The sequence below is a fragment of the Eubalaena glacialis genome, chromosome 11 (genome assembly GCF_028564815.1).
Source record: "Eubalaena glacialis isolate mEubGla1 chromosome 11, mEubGla1.1.hap2.+ XY, whole genome shotgun sequence".
Classification (NCBI taxonomy): domain Eukaryota; kingdom Metazoa; phylum Chordata; class Mammalia; order Artiodactyla; family Balaenidae; genus Eubalaena; species Eubalaena glacialis.
Window position 1 is genome coordinate 93,937,238 of NC_083726.1, and position 22,673 is coordinate 93,959,910.

Genomic DNA, 22,673 nt, shown 5'->3' on the forward strand with positions numbered 1-22,673 from the left:
TCAAACCTCATAGCTCACCCACCTCACCTCCTGGTGTGCCCTCTGCTCTACTGTGACAACCACTTGTTTCCTGATCAGCAGTGCGCTGCTTCATACTCTGTGCTTCTGCACAGCTGTTCCTTCTGCCTAAAGGACCTTCTCTACTCCTGCTCTGAATGGCTCATTTCCATTCTTCATTCAAAACTTAGCTTAAGTCAACATCTCCAGGAAGCTGTCCTTCACTCTGATCCCAATATTATTTAAATACCCAACTTTCCTTGTTGCCATAATACCTAGGGTCCCCCTTATGGAAGCTATCATGATGTGCAATAACTATCTGTATCTTTCCCATTTGTACAAGTTTCTTGTATCTTATCTGTATGTCTCCCTCCTGGTCTACTGGGTATCATATAGCAGGTACTCAGTAAATGTTAACGACTACATTCCAGGGAATCTTCATCAATGACCCTTTTAAAGAACCAGCTCTCCACGCAAACCCAACAGTGCTGCAGAAAGGGTGAACCTTCTCATATATTCTTCTTTGTTTAAATATATCCAACACTTGGAGGCTCCACCAATGAAATCAACTTCATGCCCCGAGTCTCTAGGAAGGATGCAATACAGTCAGTACTTTGTAAAATCCATAAAGTACTTTGACATCCTTCATTTCATTAGAGAGAGTGGAAAATGGTGGGATGAAAGAAGGATTGGGGCAGAATGGAGAAGCTCTGGGATAGATAATGAGCAAATCAGTGGGGTGTACGCTCTCTTTCTGCTGCTACTATATGCCGTCTTCAAGTAGGAATTATGTCAAATGATATGCTGATATTTCTACCCTTGTGGAAAGGAGATAGTCAAAGGGATTCTGAGAAAGTTTTTCCACCACTTTTTCTTTCATGATTCCTGACCTGGGAGGAAGAAGGCCTTGGGTCACCCCTACCAGACATGCTGGAAAATGGACAGCATGGTTATTCTCATGTGATAGAAGCACCCTCCCCTCCAGTTGCAGAGAAACAGAAGCCAGGGTGTAATGAGGAAACTACCACACTGACAATCAAGCATTCCAGCTAGCTGGATAATGTTGGGCAAAGCACTTGATATTTCTGAGTTCCAGCTGCTTCATTTTCTAAAACGCGGGTAATTGACTAAATAATCTCTAGTGTTGCCTTCTGCCAAAAAAATCATTATCTGTCATTACTTTGCATGTTTCTAGTATTTCCCGTGTCACTGCCCTCATTTTCCCATTCACTCTCAAAACCACTATAAGGTCTCAACCACGCCCCTACGTGGCTTAAAATCATGTGACTCTAGTTCTCACTTGAAAGCCACATTCTTATTTAGACATTAAGAAAGAACAACGGTGCTTATGATTCTAAAGAAAATAAAAAAGGACTAACAGTCACTTCTAGCTCGAGGTGAATGGGGACTAACCAACTGATAACTTAGGATGTAGCACAGCAAACAGTTCTAGATAGACTGTCACTTGATCAACTGTAGTTATTTACAATCATCCACATTATTGGAAGAGACTAAGAGAATACAGACAACCAAAAAACAGTAGATAATCTTCAAGTCATTTATATGTGGCTTGGGAAGTGTGTTGGTACTTATATTTGAATAACACTGAATCTGCTGTCTTGGAAACTGAAGCTAAAGTATATAAAGTGTCCTAGGAAGAACTGAGTTATAAAGAGCTATGATGTTTCATTACGTCCTTATCCTGTCCCCCACTCAGGATTTTTCCCTTCATTCATGATTTACATAAAGTACCAGCCTAAAATGAATTGCTCTAGATTGCTATATTTACTGTGCCCTATTACTTCCACCAGATCAACCCCAGCCTTGGGGAGGTCATTAAAGAATATTTGGGACTGCAAGCTGCATTAGGCAATAAAAATGAACCAGGAGATAGTAAGTATTCTCAACATTGACTGTATAATCTACTTGGCTTACTAAACAGGGAAAACAAGAGTTTTATTTGATTAAAGTCGCCACAGATAACCAAGGGTTGGTTGTTAAACGAATGATGAGTAAGGAAAGAAGCAAGTGGTGATTATTATTGTAAGCCAAACATGCAAGAAGATGTTCTCCTCAAAGTCAAGTATTTCAATTAGGAAGGCAAATATCTTCCTGTGACCATAAATGTTAAGCAAATTAACCTCCAGTTGACCTTCCTGGATACTTAATAACCTTCAGAGTTGGATCAGTCAACGACAGAGGTGGCAGCTGGGTGGATAAATAATTGACCCTATCCAAATTTTTAATTACCATGTAATTAAAAACAATGATTTAAAAAGTAGTCTTTTTCTAAAAAAGATATGGTATATATATACAACAGAATATTACTCAGCTGTAAAAAACAATGAAATGATGCCTTGTGCAGCTACATGGATGGACCTACAGATTATCATACTAAGCGAAGTAAGTCAGGAAGAGAAAGATACCATATGATATCACTTACATGTGGAATCTAAAATATGACACAAATGAACTTATCTACGAAACAGAAATAGACTCACAGCCATTGAGAACAGACTTGTGGTTGCCAAGGAGGGGTAGGGGGAGGGTTGGATTGGGAGTTCGGGACTAGCAGATGCAAACTATTACATATAGACTGGATAAACAACAAGGTCCTATGGTATAGCACAGAGGACTATATTCAATACCCTGTAATAAACCATAATAGAAAAGAATATGAAAAAGAATATGTATGTATATGTATAACTGAATCACTGTGCTGTACACCAGAAACTAACAACACTGTAAATCAACTAAACTTCAATAAAAAAAATAAATAAATAAAAAGAAACTAAAGGTTTTAATTTGTTTTTAAAAGAAAAAAAAGTAATATTTTTCTTTTTTCCCTGGAGTCGAAGATTTCTTGGGGTTAGAGGAACAAATTCACTTACTGGGATGGGTCTGAATCACTCCCTTTTCGTTTTCTTGGAAACTCTGTCACATGTGGGCTGAAGGATCCAATAGTCGCTGGTTTTGTCCATGGGCTCAGATGACTGGAAACCATGGAAGCAATGCACTGGTTCCCTTTGATCAACAGTTTACCTATGAGACATAAAGCACAATAAGGCATCTGTTTGAAACACTGACTTTTACTTTATACATATCCATATCCCACATTTTAAATGGCTTTTTACTTTGATATTTTAAAATGTCAACTAAACAGCAACATAACATAGAATGAAAGACTAATCATGTACACCCAAATATTAGTTAGAAATGTACTGTTAGTCTATATTTTTAAGTTTATTTTCCCTATCTAATTGGAAAAAAATATATGGATATTGTAGGAAATATGGAAAACACAAAAAAGTAGAAAGGAAGGGGGAAAACCAAATCTCACCAACTAATATTACTATTTAGAATTACTTCCTTGTAGAATTTTTTTCTACAGTTGTTATTATAGTAATTGAAGTCATAGTGTATACTCTGCATTATTTGCATATCATTGTGATAATAACTTTACAGTATTATTACAAATTCTTTATAAATGATTCTAATGGCTGCATAATATACCATCGTGTAGCTGTGTCATAGCTACTTAACCACTCTTCTATTGTTGGAATGTATATTTGGTTTTTCTTCACTATCATAAATATGTATGGTGCTTTTATCTATGTGTATAAAACTTTTTATCTACCGGTTATTTCTTTTCATCTTCTAGTTATTTTTTTTGGGGGGGGGATAGCATCCCAGAAATGAGTTAACAAGGTTAAGGGACATGAATATTTTTAACCCTGAATTGCTAAATATGATAGTAAAATCCTTTTGGTCTAAACTGTAGTTTACTAAATGTTTTATAAAATGTAAAAATCAGAATCACTGGACTAAAAATAACTTATAGTCTAAATGTAGGCCTCTCTGAATATATTTCTCATATTAAAATTGACCTAACAAGTTTAAACTCATTGGTACCTTATAACATAGACTGAAATATATAAGCAATATTTACAAGGAGAATGCAGTACATCTTAGAGTAAGAGTGGGAGCTTTTTAACACATCTCTAGCAGTAACTGATAGAGTGAGCATTCAAAAATAATGATATAAGAAATCTGATCCACACAACAGACAAGCTTGATATGATAGACATATATAGACCACTATACCTAGCAGCTTCAAAATCCAGTGTTGTTTGTTTTGAGGTACCCGTGGGGCATTTATACTGGACCAAAAAGACTGATATTATACATGAAACATTTTCTGACTACAATGTAATTATGCTAGACACCATAAAAAGACTGAAATTTAATGAGCTAATAATTTATTTTATGAAGTTAGGAAAAGATGACTAAAATAAATCTAAAGAATTAGGAGAAAGGAAATCATTAAAATAATACCAGAAATAATGAAATAGAATACAAATTAGTACAGATCAAAAAAGCTAAACATAGGTTCTTCCAGAACATTGGAAACTCTAATAACCTTATGGCAAGATTTTTCCAAAGAAAGGAAAGAGGGAATAAATGAATAAAGATAGGAATGAAGATGGGGTCATAATTTTAGATGCTCTAGAGATATAAAAGATAAATTCTCATGAATTTAGAAAAACATTATTCTAAAAATTTGAAAATTTAGATGAAATGGAAAAATTCGTAGGGAATTTTTTTTTATTGAGGTATAGTCGATTCACAATATTGTGTTAGTTTCAGGTGTACAGCAAAGTGATTCGATTGTACATATATATAATATATGTACTTTTTCAGGTTCTTCTCCATTAGGGGTTATTACAAGATATTGAATATAGTTCCCTCTGCTATACAGTAAAGCCTTGTTGTTTATCTATTTTATATATAGAAGTGAGTATCTGTTAATCCCATACTCCTAATTTATCCCTCCTCCCACTTTGTCTTTGGTAACTATAAGTTTGTTTTCTACATCTGTGAGTCTGTTTTGTAAATAAATTTATTTGTATTACTTTTAAGATTCTACATATAAATGATATCATATATTTGTCCCTAGAGAATTTTAACTGACAGAAAATGAAGCAAAGAGAAATAAAAACCTGCATATTCCTATATTCCTTCTTACACATACTATCCCAATATATAGTAAACTCAACTCTTTTTATGAGGCTTATAGAAATTTGATATTAAAATTCAACAATGGCAATACAAGAAAGGATAACTACAGGCCCATCTCATTCATGAACAAAGATACAAAAATCTTAACAAAATATTAGCAAACAAAATTCAGAAATGTATAAAGAGAATAACCCATTATGACCAAGATAGCTTTATCCCAGGAACACAAGACTGGTTTAATATTAGTAAATTAATGAATATAATTTACCACAATAGCAGCCTAGTGGAAAAATATGATTATCCTAATAGATTCAGAAATATTAACGAAGAAACACTGAAAGAATTCTTTTTACAATCAGAAACAAGAAGATCTTTTATCAGTACCCCTTTCAACACTGTATTAGAAGAACTGCCAGTAGAATAAGGCAAGAAAACAATATACGAAGTATAAGAACTGCAAAGGAAGAAAAAAAATTTGTCATTATTGGGAAATGATATGATTGAGAATACAAAAAACACAAAATAATCAACGTATAAATTATTAAAACTAGGGAGTGTATCAAGGTTGGCTGTTTGTAAAGTCAGTATATAAAAATCAACTGCTTTTCTAATCACCAGTAACAAACTATAAGAAAATGACATTTTAAAAAACATAATTTATAATAACTTCAAAAAATATAGAGTCCCTAAAGAATAAATGTATTTAGAATAAATGTTTAACCTAATAAAAGTATACAAGGTCTTTCTGGAGAAAATTATAAAAATTTATTTAAAATATTGAAAAAGATTCAAATAAATGGAAACATGCACCACGCTTATGGACTGGAGGTCTCAATATCAAAGATGTCAATTCTCCTAAAATAGATGTGTAATTCCTCTCAAAATATTCTCTTTTTTTTGGTGGGACTTCACAAGCTGAATATAAAATGCATATGGAAGGGCCATGAGTTATGAACAGCCAAGGGAAATGTGGGAGAACTGGACCTCTCATATATCAAGACATTATAAAGCTATGGCAATGAAGACAGTGTGGTATTGGTGCGGAGATAGACCAAAGGAAAAGAACGGAGAGCCCAGACATGTAAATATGGATATCTGCTAAATGTCAGAGATGGAATTTTCAGATCAATGTGAGGAGACCAGCTTTTTAGTAAACAGTCCTGGGCCAACTGATTTTCTCTATGGAAAAGAATAAAACCAGATCCCCTACTATCATATGCCAAATATAAAAACCAAACCAAATATAAACATTCAATTCAACTGGATTGAAGACCTAAATGTAAAAGGCCAAAATAACAGAGAATACTCTGAAGGAGAAAGAATATCTTTGTTATTGGCGTAGAAAGAATTTCCCAAAACAGAAACTAAAAACAATAAAGGAAAAGACTGATCAATTCAATCTTCTTAAAATTAAGTTAACGTTGATCAGAAGACACTATAAAGAGAATAAAACCACAGGTCACAGACTGGGAGAAGATGTTTGTTACACACATAAACAATAAAGTGTTACCATGTAGACTGTATAAAGAATGGCTTTGCATCATTAAGAAAAAGACCAACACAAAAACCCAGCAGAAAACTGGATAAAAGACTTTAATGGGCACTTCATAAAAGAAATTCCAATTGTCAATACAAAAATGAAAAGATACTCAATCTCATTAGTAATCAGGAAAATCCAAAGTAAACTATAGTGATAGACTATATACCCATCTAATGGCTACAAATGAAAAGTCTGATGATACCAAGTGTAAGTGAGAAAACAGAGCAATGGAAAGAGAAACGGAACACTCATGCTCTGTTGGTGGGAAAGTACATTACTACAACACTTTGGAAACCTTTTCTGCATTACTTAATAAAGTAGAACACATGCAAATAATATGGTTTAGCATTTCACTTCTAAGTATATGGAGAAACTCTTAATATATCTTAAGAGATATGTACAAGAAATACATTCACAGCATTGCTTGCAGTTGAACAAAAAAAATGAGAACTGGAAACTATAATTTCCATCAACAGATGGATAAATTGTTTATTCATTGAATGGAATACCAAGAATAGTAAAAATGAATGAAGTACTGATATACTCAGCATGGATGAACCTGAAAATAATAATGCTAGGTAAAAAAAAAAAAGTCACAGCCAAAACAGTAGCATGTTTTTTAAAAAACTGTATAAAGTTCAAAAGCAGGTAAAACTAACTAATACGTTTTTACTGATATCTACATAGGTTACCTCACTATATAGAAAAGAAAGGGAACAGCTAACACAAAAGTTAGAATTCTCTTTGGGAGAAGAAAGGGGGGTGCAATCAGTGAGGGATATACAGGTACTTCTTTTTTTTTTTTTGCCTTTATTATGTTGAGGTAGGTTCCCTCTATGCCCACTTTCTGGAGAGTTTTTATCATAAATGGGTGTTGAATTTTGTCAAAAGCTTTTTCTGCATCTATTGAGATGATCATATGGTTTTTATTCTTCAATTTGTTAATATGGCGTATCACATTGATTTGTGTATATTGAAGAATCATTGCATCCCTGGGATAAATCCCACTTGATCATGGTGTATGATCCTTTTAATGTGTTGTTGGATTCTGTTTGCTAGTATTTTGTTGACGATTTTTGCATGTATATTCATCAATGATATTGGTCTGTAATTTTCTTTTTTTGTAGTATCTTTGTCTGGTTTTGGTATCAGGGTGATGGTGGCCTCATAGAATGAGTTTGGGAGTGTTCCTTCCTCTGCAATGTTTTGGAAGAGTTTGAGAAGGATGGGTGTTAGCTCTTCTCTAAATGTTTGATAGAATTCACCTGTGAAGCCATCTGGTCCTGGACTTTTGTTTGTTGGAAGATTTTTAATCACAGTTTCAATTTCATTACTTGTGATTGGTCTGTTCATACTTTCTATTTCTTCCTGGTTCAGTCTTGGAAGGTTATACCTTTCTAAGAATTTGTCCATTTCTTCCAGGTTGTCCATTTTATTGGTATAGAGTTGCCTGTACTAGTCTCTTAGGATGCTTTGTATTTCTGCGGGGTCCGTTGTAACTTCTCCTTTTTTTTTTTTTAATTTTTATTTATTTATTTATTATTTTTGGCTGCATTGTGTCTTCATTGCTGCGCGCGGGCTATCTTTAGTTGCGGCAGCGGGGTCTACTCTTCGTTGTGGTGCTCGGGCTTCTCATTGCAGTGGCTTCTCTTGTTGTGGAGCACGGGCTCTAGGTGCGTGGGTTTCATTAGTTGCGGCACGCGGGCTCAAGCTGCTCTGTGGCATGTGGGATCTTCCAGGTGCAGGGCTCGAACCCATGTCCCCTGCATTGGCAGGCGGATTCTTAACCACTGCGCCACCAGGGAAGCCTGTAACTTCTCCTTTTACAACTCTAATTTTATTGATTTGAGTCCTAGTTAATGGTTTATCAATTTTGTTTATCTTCTCAAAGAACCAGCTTTTAGTTTTATTGATCTTTGCTATTGTTTTCTTTGTTTCTATTGCATTTATTTCTGCTCTGATCTTTATGATTTCTTTCCTTCTGCTAACTTTGGGTTTCATTTGCTCTTCTTTCCTTAGTTCCTTTAGGTGCAAGGTTAGATTGTTTATTTCAGATTTTTCTTGTTTCTTGAGGTAGGCTTGTATAGCTATAAACTTCTCTCTTAGAACTGCTTTTGATGCATCCCACAGGTTTTGGATCATCGTGTTTTCATTGTCATTTGTCTCTAGGTATTTTTTGATTTCCTCTTTGATTTCTTCAGTGATCTCTTGGTTATTTAGTAACGTATTGTTTAGCCCGCATGTGTTTGTGTTTTTTACGTTTTTTTCCCTGTAATTCATTTCTAATCTCATAGCATTGTGATCAGAGAAGATGCTTGATATGATTTCAATTTTCTTAAATTTACTGAGGCTTGATTTGTGACCCAAGATGTGATCTATCCTGGAGAATGTTCCATCAGCACTTGAGAAGAAAGTGTAATCTGCTATTTTTGGATGGAATGTCCTATAAATATCAATTAAGTCTGTCTGGTCTATTGTGTCATTTAAAGCTTCTGTTTCCTTATTTATTTTCATTTTGGATGATCTGTCCATTGGTGTAAGTGAGGTGTTAAAGTCCCCCACTATTATTGTGTTACTGTCGATTTCCTCTTTTATAGCTGTTAGCAGTTGCCTTATGTATTGAGGTGCTCCTATGTTGGGTGCATATATATTTATAATTGTTATATCTTCTTCTTGGATTGATCCCTTGATCATTATGTAGTGTCCTTCCTTGTCTCTTGTAGCATTCTTTATTTTAAAGTCTATTTTATCTGATATGAGTGTTGCTACTCCAGCTTTGTTTTGATTTCCATTTGCATGGAATATCTTTTTCCACCCCTCACTTTCAGTCTGTATGTGTCCCTAGGTCTGAAGTGGGTCTCTTATAGACAGCATATATATGGGTCTTGTTTTTGTATCCATTCAGCAAGCCTTTGTCTTTTGATTGGAGCATTTAATCCATTGACGTTTAAGGTAATTATCGATATGTATGCTCCTATGACCATTTTCTTAATTGTTTTGGGTTTGTTTTTGTAGGTCCTTTTCTTCTCTTGTGTTTCCCACTTAGAGAAGTTCCTTTAGCATTTGTTGTAGAGCTGGTTTGGTGGTGCTGAATTCTCTCAGCTTTTGCTTGTCTGTAAAGCTTTTGATTTCTCCAGCGAATCTGAATGAGATTCTTGCTGGGTAGAGTAATCTTGTTTGTAGGTTCTTCCCTCTCGTCACTTTAAGTATATCATGCCACTCCCTTCTGGCTTGTAGAGTTTCTGCTGAGAAATCAGCTGTTAACCTTATGGGAGTTCCCTTGTATGTTATTTGTCATTTTTCCCTTGCTGCTTTCAATAATGTTTCTTTGTCTTTAATTTTTGCCAATTTGATTACTATGTGTCTCGGTGTGTTTCTCCTTGGGTTTATCCTGTATGGCACTCGCTGCACTTCCTGGACTTGGGTGGCTATTTCCTTTCCCATGTTAGGGAACTTTTCGACTATAATCTCTTCAAATATTTTCTCTGGTCCTCTCTCTCTCTCTTCTCCTTCTGGGACCCCTATAATGCGAATGTTGTTGCGTTTAATGTTGTCCCAGAGGTCTCTTAGGCTGTCTTCATTTCTTTGCATTCTTTTTTCTTTATTCTGTTCCGCAGCAGTGAATTCCACCATTCTGTCTTCCAGGTCACTTATCCGTTCTTCTGCCTCAGTTGTTCTGCTATTGATTCCTTCTAGTGTAGTTTTCATTACAGTTATTGTATTGTTCATCTCTGTTTGTTTGTTGTTTAATTCTTCTAGGTCTTTGTGAAACATTTCTTGCATCTTCTCGATCTTGTGCCTCCATTGTTTTTCCGAGGTCCTGGATCATGTTCACTATCATTATTCTGAATTCTTTTTCTGGAAGGTTGCCTATCTCCACTTCATTTACTTGTTTTTCTGGGGTTTTATCTTGTTCCTTCAACTGGTACATAGCCCTCTGCCTTTTCATCTTGTCTATCTTTCTGTGAAGGTGGTTTTTGTTCCACAGGCTGCAGGATTGTAGTTCCTCTTGCTTCTGCTGTCTGCCCTCCATACAGGTACTTCTAAGGAATTCATGTTCCACTTCTTAACCTAGGTGTAGGTTCACAGAGAATTGTTTTGTTTTCATCCTTTAAACTACATACGTAATTTTTACAGTCCTCTGTAGGTATAATGGATCTCACCATAAAGAAGTGAGGAGAATAATTTTACCAATGATCGTTGGGAATGAAGTTTCTAATTTACTATATCCCAAGACTTTTAGGCCTGGACTCTCTTCATGGGACCAATTCAGGACCATCAGATACCACATGAGACTAATTATGGTTTCAGCCCCTAGACTTCGTTCTAATGGATTTTGAATGGCAGAACACCATCTGTCTCCAGAGAAAAATATGGGGAAATTTATTAGATTAAATAGCAGATCAATAGGAAAAATTCACTATGTAATATTAGACCCCTCCCATTTCCCTCCCACCCCCCAACACAGACCCAAGCAGGCACACTCTTTCCCTCACATAAGTTCAAAACAGAAATAAGATGAAGATCCCTTTTTGCCTCTCATTCTAGAAGGCACGATCTCCACGTTTCAATCCTTTCTTATTAACCTTGAAAAGAAGAAATGGACTATCTTTAGGCAGGCAGAATAATATACTTCTTTTCACGAAATCAAAATCTGAATCACCTAAGCGGCTTATTTTTATATTGCTTAATGGGTGGGGGAGTATTGCCCCATAATTAGCTATGTTCCATCATGAAGCTATGTCAGTAGAAGTGTATTCAAAACAGGGCTTTCTGTAAACAAAAGGAAAAGATGGGTTAAAGGGACTACGTAGTTCTGGAAGAAAGGATCTGTTCCTTGGAAACAATACATGTAGTGGATTTTTATTTGTTAGGTGACTCACAATTTAAAGAGTAAAGCTTTCTTTTTAACCTTGAGTTTACTTTACTTTCAGCCTCCACATATACTTACGTAGAAGATGAGATCATGTGTTGAGAACTGAAATTTAACTCTGCTTTTATATAACTCACTTTGGAGGTATGATTTAACACTTTGGTATTGTCTTTCCTCACCAAATTGGGTCACTTCTCAATGGTGAAAGTTAACACTCGCTAAAATAACGCAGAATTTAGATTGAAAAAAGATATTGTGATTATCTTTTACAAAGGAAGTTTGTGGTTTTATTTAAAATGAGATCCACAATAAATCTCGCTCCACTCTACGTGCATCTCCCTGGTGATGGTAATCAATCTAACAATATTTTAAAGTATTTAGTATCAACTCCTCAAGCATGGAAATAAATTGTGGGAAATGAGCTGCTGCTTAGAAGCCATAAGCAGGGGAGACTAAGTAGCCACGTGGCTTAGGCCCATAGTTACAAAGCGGTTCAACTTTAAAATTTGACATTATGCTTGAAAGAATATATTTACACACATACATATATATGTGCACACACATTTGATTCACAGAGGTGCAATGGCAGGATGGAAAAAATATACTTCTTTAAAAACAAAAAACTTTGTCCCATTACCTAATTTCCTTGCCAGTGTGCTGCATGTTACAATTTATATAAAATATAAATTATTCCATGAATAATTTTTGTTGTTAAAAACAATTTGTTCAATGTAAACATTTAAATTACTTCCTTAAAAAATGGAAGTGGCCTTTGCTTCTTAACTTCTGAGAGTCTATGCCCACAAAATCTTTTTAATCTGGTCTACACACTGTAAGCTGAGGCACCTGGCGGTCTAGTGGCTAGAATTCGACGCTTTCACACTATAAACTGGTGTTTTTTTTTTCCTTTGGACAAGTCATTTAACATATCTGAGCCTGTTTCTTTAATACAGAAGTAACTTCCTGCAAACCTCATGGTTTCTTTTGGGAATCAAATAATGTATTTGAAATCTGTTTGAAAGCCAAAAGTTTAATGATGCTAAGTAACTAGTCCAGCGAAATTTGAGTCCAGTGTTTTTGTTTTGTTTTACTTTTCGTTTTCCAAAGGAAAAATTTTTTAAATTGAAGTATAGCTGATAGAGGGACTTCTCTGGTGGTGCAGTTGTTAAGAATCCGCCTGCCAATGCAGAGGACACAAGTTCAATCCCTGGTCCGGGAAGATCCCACATGCCGCGGAACAACTAAGCCCGGGTGCCACAACTACTGAGCCTGTGTGCTGCAACTACTGAAGCCCACGCACCTAAAGCCTGTGCTCCGCAACAAGAGAAGCCACCGCAATGAGAAGCCTGCGCACCACAACGAAGAGTAGCCCCTGCTTGCTGCAACTAGAGAAAAGCCCGCGTGCAGCAATGAAGACCCAACGCAGCCAAAAGAAAATTAAAAAAAAAAAGTATAGTTGATGTACAGTATTACATAAGTTACAGGAAAGCCCACGTGCAGCAACGAAGACCCAACGCAGCCAAAAATAAATTTAAAAAAAAAGTATAGTTGATGTACAGTATTACATAAGTTACAGGTGTACAATATAGTGATTCACAATTTTTAAAGGTTATATTCCATTTCTAGTTATTATAAAATATTGGTTATATTCCCTGTGTTGTACAATATACCACTGTAGCTTATTTTATACATAATACTTTGTATCTCTAAATCCTCTACTCCTATAGTGCCCCTCCCCCCGCTCCCCTTTCCCTACTGGTAACCACTAGTTTGTTCTCTATATCTGTGAGTCTGCATTTATTTTGGTTATATTCACTAGTTTGTTCTATTTTTTTGGTTCCACATAAGTGATATCATATGATATTTGTCTTTCTCTGTCTGACTTATTTCACTTAGCATAATACCCTCCAAGTCCATCCATGTTGCTGCAAATGGCAAAATTTCATTCTTTTTTATGGCTGAGTAGTAGTCCATTGTGTGTGTGTGTGTGTGTGTGTATCATATCTTCTTTATCCATTCATCGCTTGGTGGACATTTAGGTTGCTTCCGTATCTTGATAATTGTAAAGAATGCTTCTATGAACATTGGGGTGCATGTATCTTTTTGAATTAGTGTTTTTTTTTTTTCCCAGATAAATACCCAGGAGTAGGGAATTCCCTGGCAGTCCAGTGGTTAGGACTCCATGCTCTTCACTGCCAGGGGCCCAGGTTCAATCCCTGGTTGGGGAACTAAAATCCCATGAACTGCGTGGCACAGCCAAAAAAAAAACAAAAACCCAGGAGTGGAATTGCTGGTTCATATGAGGTGATATCTCATTGTGGTTTTGATTTGCATTTCCCAGATGATTAGCAATGTTGAGCATCTTTTCATGTGCCTGTTCGCCATCTGCATGTCCTCTTTGGAAAAAATGTCTATTCAGTTCTTCTGCCCATTTTTTAATCAGGTTGTTTGTTTTTTTTATGTTGAGTTGTATGAGCTATTTATATATGTTGAATATTAACCCCTTATCAGTCATATCATTTGCAAATATCTTCTCCCATTCAGTAGGTTGTCTTTTTGCCTTGTTGATGGTCTCCTTTGCTGGGCTAAAGCTTTTAAGTTTAACTAGGTCCCACTTGTTTATTTTTGCTTTTATTTTCTTTGCTTTCGGAGCCAGATCCAAAAAAACTGCTACAATTTATGTCAAAGAGTATTCTGCTTATGTTCTCGTATAGGAATTTTATGATTTCCAGTCTTACTTAGGTCTTTAATCCATTTTGAGTTTATTTTTGTATATGGTGTTAAAGAATGTTCTAATTTCATTCTTTTACAAGTAGCTGTCCAGTTTTCCCAGTACCACTTATTGAAGAGACTGTCTTTTCTCCATTGTATATTCTTGCCTCCTTTGTCATAGATTTACAATAAGTGTGTGGGTTTATTTCTGGGCTCTCTTTTCTGTTCCAATGATCTATGTGTCTGTTTTTGTACCAGTGCCATACTATTTTGAATAGTGTAGCTTTGTAGTATAGTCTGAAGACAGGGAGTGTGATTTCTCCACCTCTGTTCTCTTTTCTAAAGACTGTTTTGGCTATTCAAAGTCTTTTGTGTCTCCATACAAACTTTAAAATTATTTGTTCTAGTTCTGCGAAAAATGCCATTGATATTTTGATAGGGATTACACTGAATCTGCAGCCTGCCTTGGGTAGTATGGTCATTTTAATAATATTAATTATTCCAATCCAAGAACATGGTATAGCTTTCTGTTTGTGTCATCTTCAATTTCTTTCATCAGTGTCTTATAGTTTTCTGAGTACAGATCTTTTACCTCTTAGGTAGGTTTATTCCTAGGTATTTTATTCTTTTTGATGCAATGATAAATGGGATTGTTTCCCTAATTTCTCCAATAGTTTATTGTTAGTGTATAGAAATGCAACATTTCTGTACATTAATTTTGTATCCTGCAACTTTACCAAATTCATTGATGAGCTCTAGTAGTTTTCTGATGGCATCTTTAGGATTTTCTATGTGTAGTAGGATGTCATCTGCAAACAGGGACAGTTTTACTTCTTCCTTTCCAACTTGTATTCCTTTTATTTCTTTTTCTTCTCTGATTTTGTAGCTAGGACTTCCAGTACTATATTGAATAAAAGTGGTGAGAGTGGGCATCCTTGTCTTGTTCCTGATTTTAGAGGAACTGCTTTCAGCTTTTCACCACTGAGGATGATGTTAGCTATGGGTTTGCCATATACGGCCTTTATTATGTTGAGGTATGTTTCCTCTATGCCCACTTTCCTGAGAGGTTTTTTTTTTTTAATCATAAATGGATGCTGAATTTTGTCAAAAGCTTTTCTATATCCTGAGAGGTTTTTTTTTTTTTTATCATAAATGGATGCTGAATTTTGTCAAAAGCTTTTCTATATCTATTGAGATGTTCATACGGTTTTTAATTCTTCAATTTGTTAATGTGGTATATCACACTGATTGATTTGTGAATATTAAAAAATTCTTGCATCCCTGGGATAAATTCCACTTGATCATTGTGTATGATTCTTTTAATCTATTGTTGGATTCGGTTTGCTAGTATTTTGTTGAGGATTTTTGTATCTATGTTCATCAGTTGATATGGGCCTGCAATTTTCTTTTTTTGTGATATCTTTGTCTGCTTTTGGTATCAGGGTGATGCTGGCCTCATAGAATAAGTTCAAGAGTGTTCCTTCCTCTACAACTTTTTGGAATAGTTTGAGAAGGATAGATGTTAACTCTTCTCTGAATGTTTGGTAGAATCCACTTGTGAAGCCACCTGGTCCTGGACTTTTGTTTGTTGGGAGTTTTAAAATTACTGATTCAATTTCAGTACTGGTAATTGGTCTGTTCTTATTTTCTATTTCCTTTTGGTTCAGTCTTGGGAGATTTGTACCTTTCTAAGAATTTGTCCATTTCTTCTAGGTTGTCCATTTTATTGACATATAGTTGTTCTTAGCAGTCTCTTATGATCCTTGGTATTTCTGTGGTGTCGGTTGTAACTTCTCCTTTTTCACTTCTGATTTTGTTGATTTGGGCCCTCCCCCTTTTTTCCTAGATGAATCTGGTTAAAGGTTTATCAATTTTGTTATCTTTTCAAAGAAACAGCTTTTAGTTCCATTGATCTTTTCTGTATTTGTCCCTATTTCATTTATTTCTGCTCTGATCTTTATGATTTCTTTCCTTCTATTAATTTTGGGTTTTGTTTGTTCTTCTTTCTCTAGTTGCTTTAGGTGTAAGGTTAGGTTGTTTATTTAAGATTTTCCTCCTTTCCTGAGGTAGGCTTGTATCACTATAAACTTCCCTCTTAGAACTACTTTTGCTGCATCCCCTAGGTTTTAGATTGTCATGTGTTTGTTTTCATTTGTCTCCTGTTTGATTTCTTCAGTGATCCCTTGGTTGTTTAGTAGCATATTGTTTAGCCTCCAAATGTTTGTGTTTTTGTAATTTTTTTCTTGTAGTTGATTTCTAGTCTCATAGCATTGTGGTCAGAAAAGATGCTTGATGTGATTTCAATTTTCTTAAATTTACTGAGGCTTGTTTTGTGGCCTAGCATGTGATCTATCCTGGTGAATGTTCCATGTGCACTTGAAAAGAATGTGTATTCTGCTGCTTTCAGATGCAATGCTCTCCCTATATATAACAATTAAGTCCATCTGGTCTGATGTGTCATTTAAGGCCAGGGTTTCCTTATTGATTTTCCATCTGGATGATCTGTCCATTGATGTAAGTGGGGTGTTAAAGCCCCCTACTATTATTGTGTTACTGCCAATTTCTCCTTTTAGGTCCATTAATATTTGCCTTATATATTTAGGTGCTCCTATGTTAGGCGCATATATATTTACAATTGTTATATCTTCTTGATTGATCACTTGATAATCATGTAGTGCCCTTCTTTGTCTCTTTTAACAGTCTTTGTTTTAAAGTCTATTTTGTCTGATATAAGTATTGCTACTCCACCTTTCTTTTGATTTCCATTTGCACAGAATACCTTTCTCCATTCCCTCACCTTCAGTCTGTGTGTGTCTTTAGAATCAAATTGAGTCTCTTGTAGGCAGCATATATACAGGTCTTTTTTGGTATTCATATAGCCACTCTATGTCTTTTGATTGGAGCATATAATCCATTTACATTTAAGGTAATTATTGATATGTATCTTCTTACTGTTATTTGGTTAATTGTTTGGGGGTTGTTTTGTAGGTCTTTTTTCCCCTTCTTTTGTTCTCTTCTCTTGTGATGATGACTATCTTTAGTGTTATGTTTGGATTCATTTTTCTTTTTTTGTGTGTATATCTATTATAGATTTTTGATTTGTGGTTACCATGTGGTTTTTATATGGCTATTGATCTATCTCTCTATCTGTCTATCTATCTATCTATCTATCTATCTATGGTTGTTTTAAGTTGCTGGTCTCTTAATTAAAATGCATTCTAACAACCCTGCATTTGTACTCTCTTCCCCTCATAATTAATATTTTTGATATCACATTTTACATCTAATTGTTTTGTGTATCCCTTAACTGCTTATTGTGGATATAGATGATTTTACTACTTTTGTCTTTTAACCTTCCTACTAGCTTTGTGTGTGGATGATTTCTTACCTTTACTGTGTGTTTGCTGTTACTGGTGAGCTTTTTCATTTTGTAATTTTCATGTTTCTAGTTGTGGCCTTTTCTTTTTCACTTAGAGAAGTTCCTTCAACATTTTTTGTAAAGCTGGCTTGGTGGTGCTGAAATCTCTTAGCTTTTGTCTGTAAAGCTTTCGATCTCTCCATCCAATCTGAATGAGAGACTTGCTGGGTAGAATATTCTTGGTTTTAGGTTTTTCCCTTTCATCACTGTAGATATATCATGCCACTCCTTTATGGTCTGCAGAGTTTCTATTGAAAAGTCAGCTGAAAGCCTTATGGGAGTTCCCTTGTATGCTGTTGCTCTTCCCTTGCTGTTTGTAATATTCTCTCTTTATCTTTAATTTTTCTCATTTTAATTACAATATGTCTTGGTTTGTTCCTCTTTGGGTTAATCCTGTATGGGACTCTCTGTACTTCCTGGACTTGGGTGATTGTTCCCTTTCCCAGGTTAGGGAAGTTTTCAGCTATTATTTCTTCAAATATGTTCTCAGCCACTTTCTCTCTCTTCTCCTAATGGGACCCCTATAATGTGAATATTAGTGCGCTTGATGTTGTCCCAGAGGCCTCTTAAACTGTCATTTCTTTTCATTCAAAAAGAGTCCATTGTTGATGAACCACTGCAGATGCTTAAGGTGTCAGTCAAGAAAAGGAACTGAGTTAAATGTCTTTGAATCTTTTTTTAATTAAAAAAAGTTAAACTTTTAATTTTGAAATAATTTCAGACATGTAAAAATAATACAAAGAATTCCCATATACCCTTCAATCAGATTCCCCAAATGGTAATGTCTTACTTAACTCCAGTCTAATTATCAACCAGGATATTAAAACTGATGTAGTATTATTATTTAATTTATACACCTTATTCAAATTTTGCCAATTTTCCCCCTAATGTCCAGAATCCAATCCAGGATCACATGATACATTTAAGTGTCTATTATTTGTCCTCAGTGTTCTTTAAACGTCCAGTTTTCTTTCATCTTTCTTGAGATTTTTGAAGGGTACTGGGCAGGTATTGTATAGACCATCTTCCAGTTTAACTTTTTCTGTTATTCCCTCATGACTCAATTCAGGTTATGCACTTTTTTCAAGAATACCACAGAATTGGTTTCTGTGTCCTTCTCAGTACTAAATGCTTTCACTTTAAATTTAATTGCTTCTGGTGCTTTTTGTTGCCTCATTAAGATCCTATTCTTCAGGATGCCAAATGGTGTTCAGCTCGTGGAATCCACAGAAGAAGAGGCAGGGGAAAGATTTATGAGATCCTCTATTTAGGCTGTAAGTTCCATCACTGTAAAGCTTTCAGAATCATGTCATTTTTTAGCTCCAAATCTTAGCACAGGGACTGACATATGGTGTTTAGGGTTTGCTGAAGGAATGAATCACATTTCAGTTCATCACCCCCAGACATTCAAAAGAGAATATGAAAGAGGTATAAAATCAGGATTTCCAGATTCACGTATTTGGGCTGCTGGGATGATGAAATTCCCAGAATAAGGAATATGCAAATCCCCACTGTACCTACTTCACAAACAAGGAGGCCTACTCCCTACCATTACTTCATTTTTACCATTTTTCTTCCACAAAAGGAAAAATACACCTGATTGTCCGCTGGGAAAAAAAAAAGGCACTGTGTGGCAAGAGATTTGGCAATTGGAAGTAGCTTTCTGGAATAACAGCAGTAGTTGTTTCACAGGTTTGTGCTAATGCATTACAATGGAAACCAAATACTGTTTCTTACCACTGACAAATTACTGTAAGATGCTTAGTCAATAATAAAAATGCAGTACTAGTTGGCACTATTCAAGAAAAATACCAACTCGCTATATATATATAAATTATGAAAAAGCTTTTGCTCAGCAGAGATTTAAAACACAGTATTATGCCACAATATTTATTAAGAGTTTAACCCAGGTGGACAATATGTCTAAAAGGGTTAAGATTTAGTACCTGCCCTTAAGAAGCTTATGATTCTGTATATGTTTGTGCATATGCAGGTGCACAGACATAGAAATCAAATACTGAATGCAATTAGACCTAGATGGAGGCACAGGTTTATGAGTTTATGCTGCCACAACACAGAGGGAAGGGCACTTAATTCTGTTTTGGGAAAGGAGTAACATTTGAAAGCATTTTTTGGATGGGTATTTCAGACTAAGAGAACACCATGAACAGGAGGTGAAACAAATGCGTTTAGTATAATCCTATGCTATCATTAAAAATGACGTTTAGGTAACGAATCCAGAAAACATCAAAGTCAGGTGTTAGAAAATGCATCTGCTGATATGACTCTGATCAGTAAAATTGGACTTTTTCAAAACAAATTTTACCTTCTCACACATGAAACTAAATGCACACTAAATTGACAGAACACCTATCAGACCAGAAACCAGATACCTAATCATCATGCACCATCCAGAAATGCAGCTTCCCTAGAAAATTCAAAATAGGGATGAGGTTTAGATTCACTGATATTTTGGACTTCCCTGGTGGCGCAGTGGTTAAGAATCCGCCTGCCAATGCAGGAGACACGGGTTCAATCCCTGGTCCAAGATCCCACATTCCGCAGAGCAACGAACCCCATGCACCACAACTACTGAGCCTGTGCTCTAGAGCCCACGAGCCACAACTACTGATCCTGCATGCCACAGCTACTGAAGCCCACACGCCTAGAACCCGAGCTCCACAACAAGAGAAGCCACTGCAATGAGAAGCCGCACACCACAACGAAGAGTAGCCCCTGCAAGCTGCAACTAGAGAAAGCCCGTGCACAGCAACGAAGACCCATTGCAGCCAAAAATAAATAAATAAAATAAATTTATTTCAAAAATGTATATAAAAAAAGGATTCATTGATATTTCATGCAAGTCCATCGAGATTTATTTATCCATGAATCCTTACTACACTTGGAAAAGGCAGGCAAGTGCGTCCCCCATGACCACCTTTCCTGCGTTTCAATCCAAACAGCCAAACAAACCCTGAAGAAAAGCAGATATTTAGCCAGACTGGTCTTAACTGAAGCCAGCAGAATATCTTGCTCAAAATGAGGGTTCATAGTGGGTGTTGAGATACAAGAACCTAATTAGGTAATTTTCCAAATTTCCATCCATTCTCTTCAACAGGACTTGTCAACAGAATCTTCACGCTTCAAACACCCCTACTCTTTTTGAAGGGTACTCAATTTCAGACTCCAGTGCATGCCTTCCTATTCTGGAAGAATTTCACCTGTGATAACCTGGTTCTTCCACCATCTCAGCCTCAGTCACCGTGGAAGAGGAGAAGAATCTGAACTTTGATTCAAAAGCAGGATTTCTACGTGGGTCTACCTACAGGGAGAAAATGAAGGAAACCACGTGGACACGCAGACAAAGTCTTATGATGGAGACACTTTGCATTCACTAATAAATTAGCATCCTGTTTTTACATGTCAAAAAAATGACATTTAACGTCTCTCCCTATGATAGCAGCCTGCGTCACTGGTACCTCCCTCTTCTGTTTGTTGAAAAGTGCAACACCTTTGGCGAGTGGGTGTGGCTTGGAGGAAGAAGTTTCAGGGGCTGATAGAAGTTATATTCTAGGAAGTGCTTATTTTCTTGTAGCACCATCCAGTTGCTGCATTTGAAGAACGCTCTACTTGGCATTTGCCCTGTTATTTAATCTAAAGTCAGAGGGTCTGGAATTTTATTTTATTTTAATTTTGGTCTTATTTATATATGTTTAATTCACATGCACTATTTTCCTTTTTTTGGAAATATAAAAACTTTTAATGACGTATAGTTGATTTACAATGCTGTGGCAATCTCTGCTGTACAGCAAAGTGACTCAGTTGTACACAGAGACATTCTTTTTTCTTTCTTTATTTTTGGCTGTGTTGGGTCTTCGTTTCTGTGCGAGGGCTTTCTCTAGTTGAGGCGAGCGGGGGCCACTCTTCATCGCGGTGCGCGGGCCTTTCACTGTCGCGGCCTCTCTTGTTGCGGAGCACAAGCTCCAGATGCGCAGGCTTAGTAGTTGTGGCTCACGGGCCCAGTTGCTCCGCGGCATGTGGGATCCTCCCAGACCAGGGCTCGAACCCATGTCCCCTGCATTGGCAGGCAGATTCTCAACCACTGCGTCACCAGGGAAACCCGAGACATTCTTTTTTAATATTCTTGTCCATTATGGTTTATCACAAGTATTGTGTATAGTTCCCTGTGCTATACATTAGGACCTTGTTTTTTTATCTATTCTAAATGTAATAGTTTGCATCCACCAACCCCAAACTCCCAGTCCATCCCTCTCCATCCCCTCCTCTTCCCTAGCAACCACAAGTCTGTTCTCTATGTCTATGAGTCTGTTTCTGTTTTGTAGATGTGTTCATTTGTGCCATATTTTAGATTCCACATATAAGTGATATCATATATTTGCCTTTCTCTTTCTGACTTACTTAACTTTGTATGATAATCTCTAGTTGCATCCATGTTGCTGCAAATGGCATTATTTTGTTCTTTTTTATGGCTGTGTAGTATTCCATTGCATATATGTACCACATCTTCTTTATCCATTCACCTGTCAATGGACATTTAGGTTGTGTTCATGTTTTGGCTATTGTGAACAGTGCTGCTACGAACAGAGAGGTGCATGTATCTTTTTGAATTATAGTTTTGTCTGGGTATATTCCCAGGAGTGGGATTGCTGTATCATATGGTAATTCTGTTTCTAGTTTTCTGAGGAACCTCCATACTGTTCTCCATAATGGTTGTACCAACTTACATTCCCACCGACAGTGTAGGAGGGTTCCCTTTTCTCCACACAGAGGGTCTGGAATTTTAACCTGACCTGTGGACCAGAGAGGTTGAAAGTGCTTTACTCTTGGTTGATACCCATGTTGCCCTTCTGCCTGGGAGTCTGGCCCCTTTCCATAAACATTTTTTTTTCCAACCCTTACAGCTCTTCAGTGGAAACTTGTTACATGTATCATCATTTGTGAATTTGGAGAGTCACAGCTTCAGCTATTTGACAGGCTTCCCAAAGTGAAGGCTTTGATCGCCATCACTCAGAGAATCTCAGCAGCAAGCTGCTCTCCCGTCTCTCCTTTCCTGCTGCACCACCTCACACAGGGCTCTGACGAGCCTGCCCCTT

The 22,673-nt window shown here is 36.3% G+C and overlaps 1 protein-coding gene across 1 annotated transcript in view; it reads right to left on the reverse strand.

Annotated features, from left to right (window-relative positions):
- BMAL2 (basic helix-loop-helix ARNT like 2) overlaps window positions 1–22,673 on the reverse strand; it is a 101,618-nt gene that overhangs the window by 58,961 nt on the left and 19,984 nt on the right. The window contains exon 2 of the mRNA XM_061206553.1: window positions 2,889–3,039. Within this exon, the coding sequence (XP_061062536.1) occupies window positions 2,889–3,039 (151 nt within the window). The remainder of the gene's footprint in view (window positions 1–2,888; window positions 3,040–22,673) is intronic.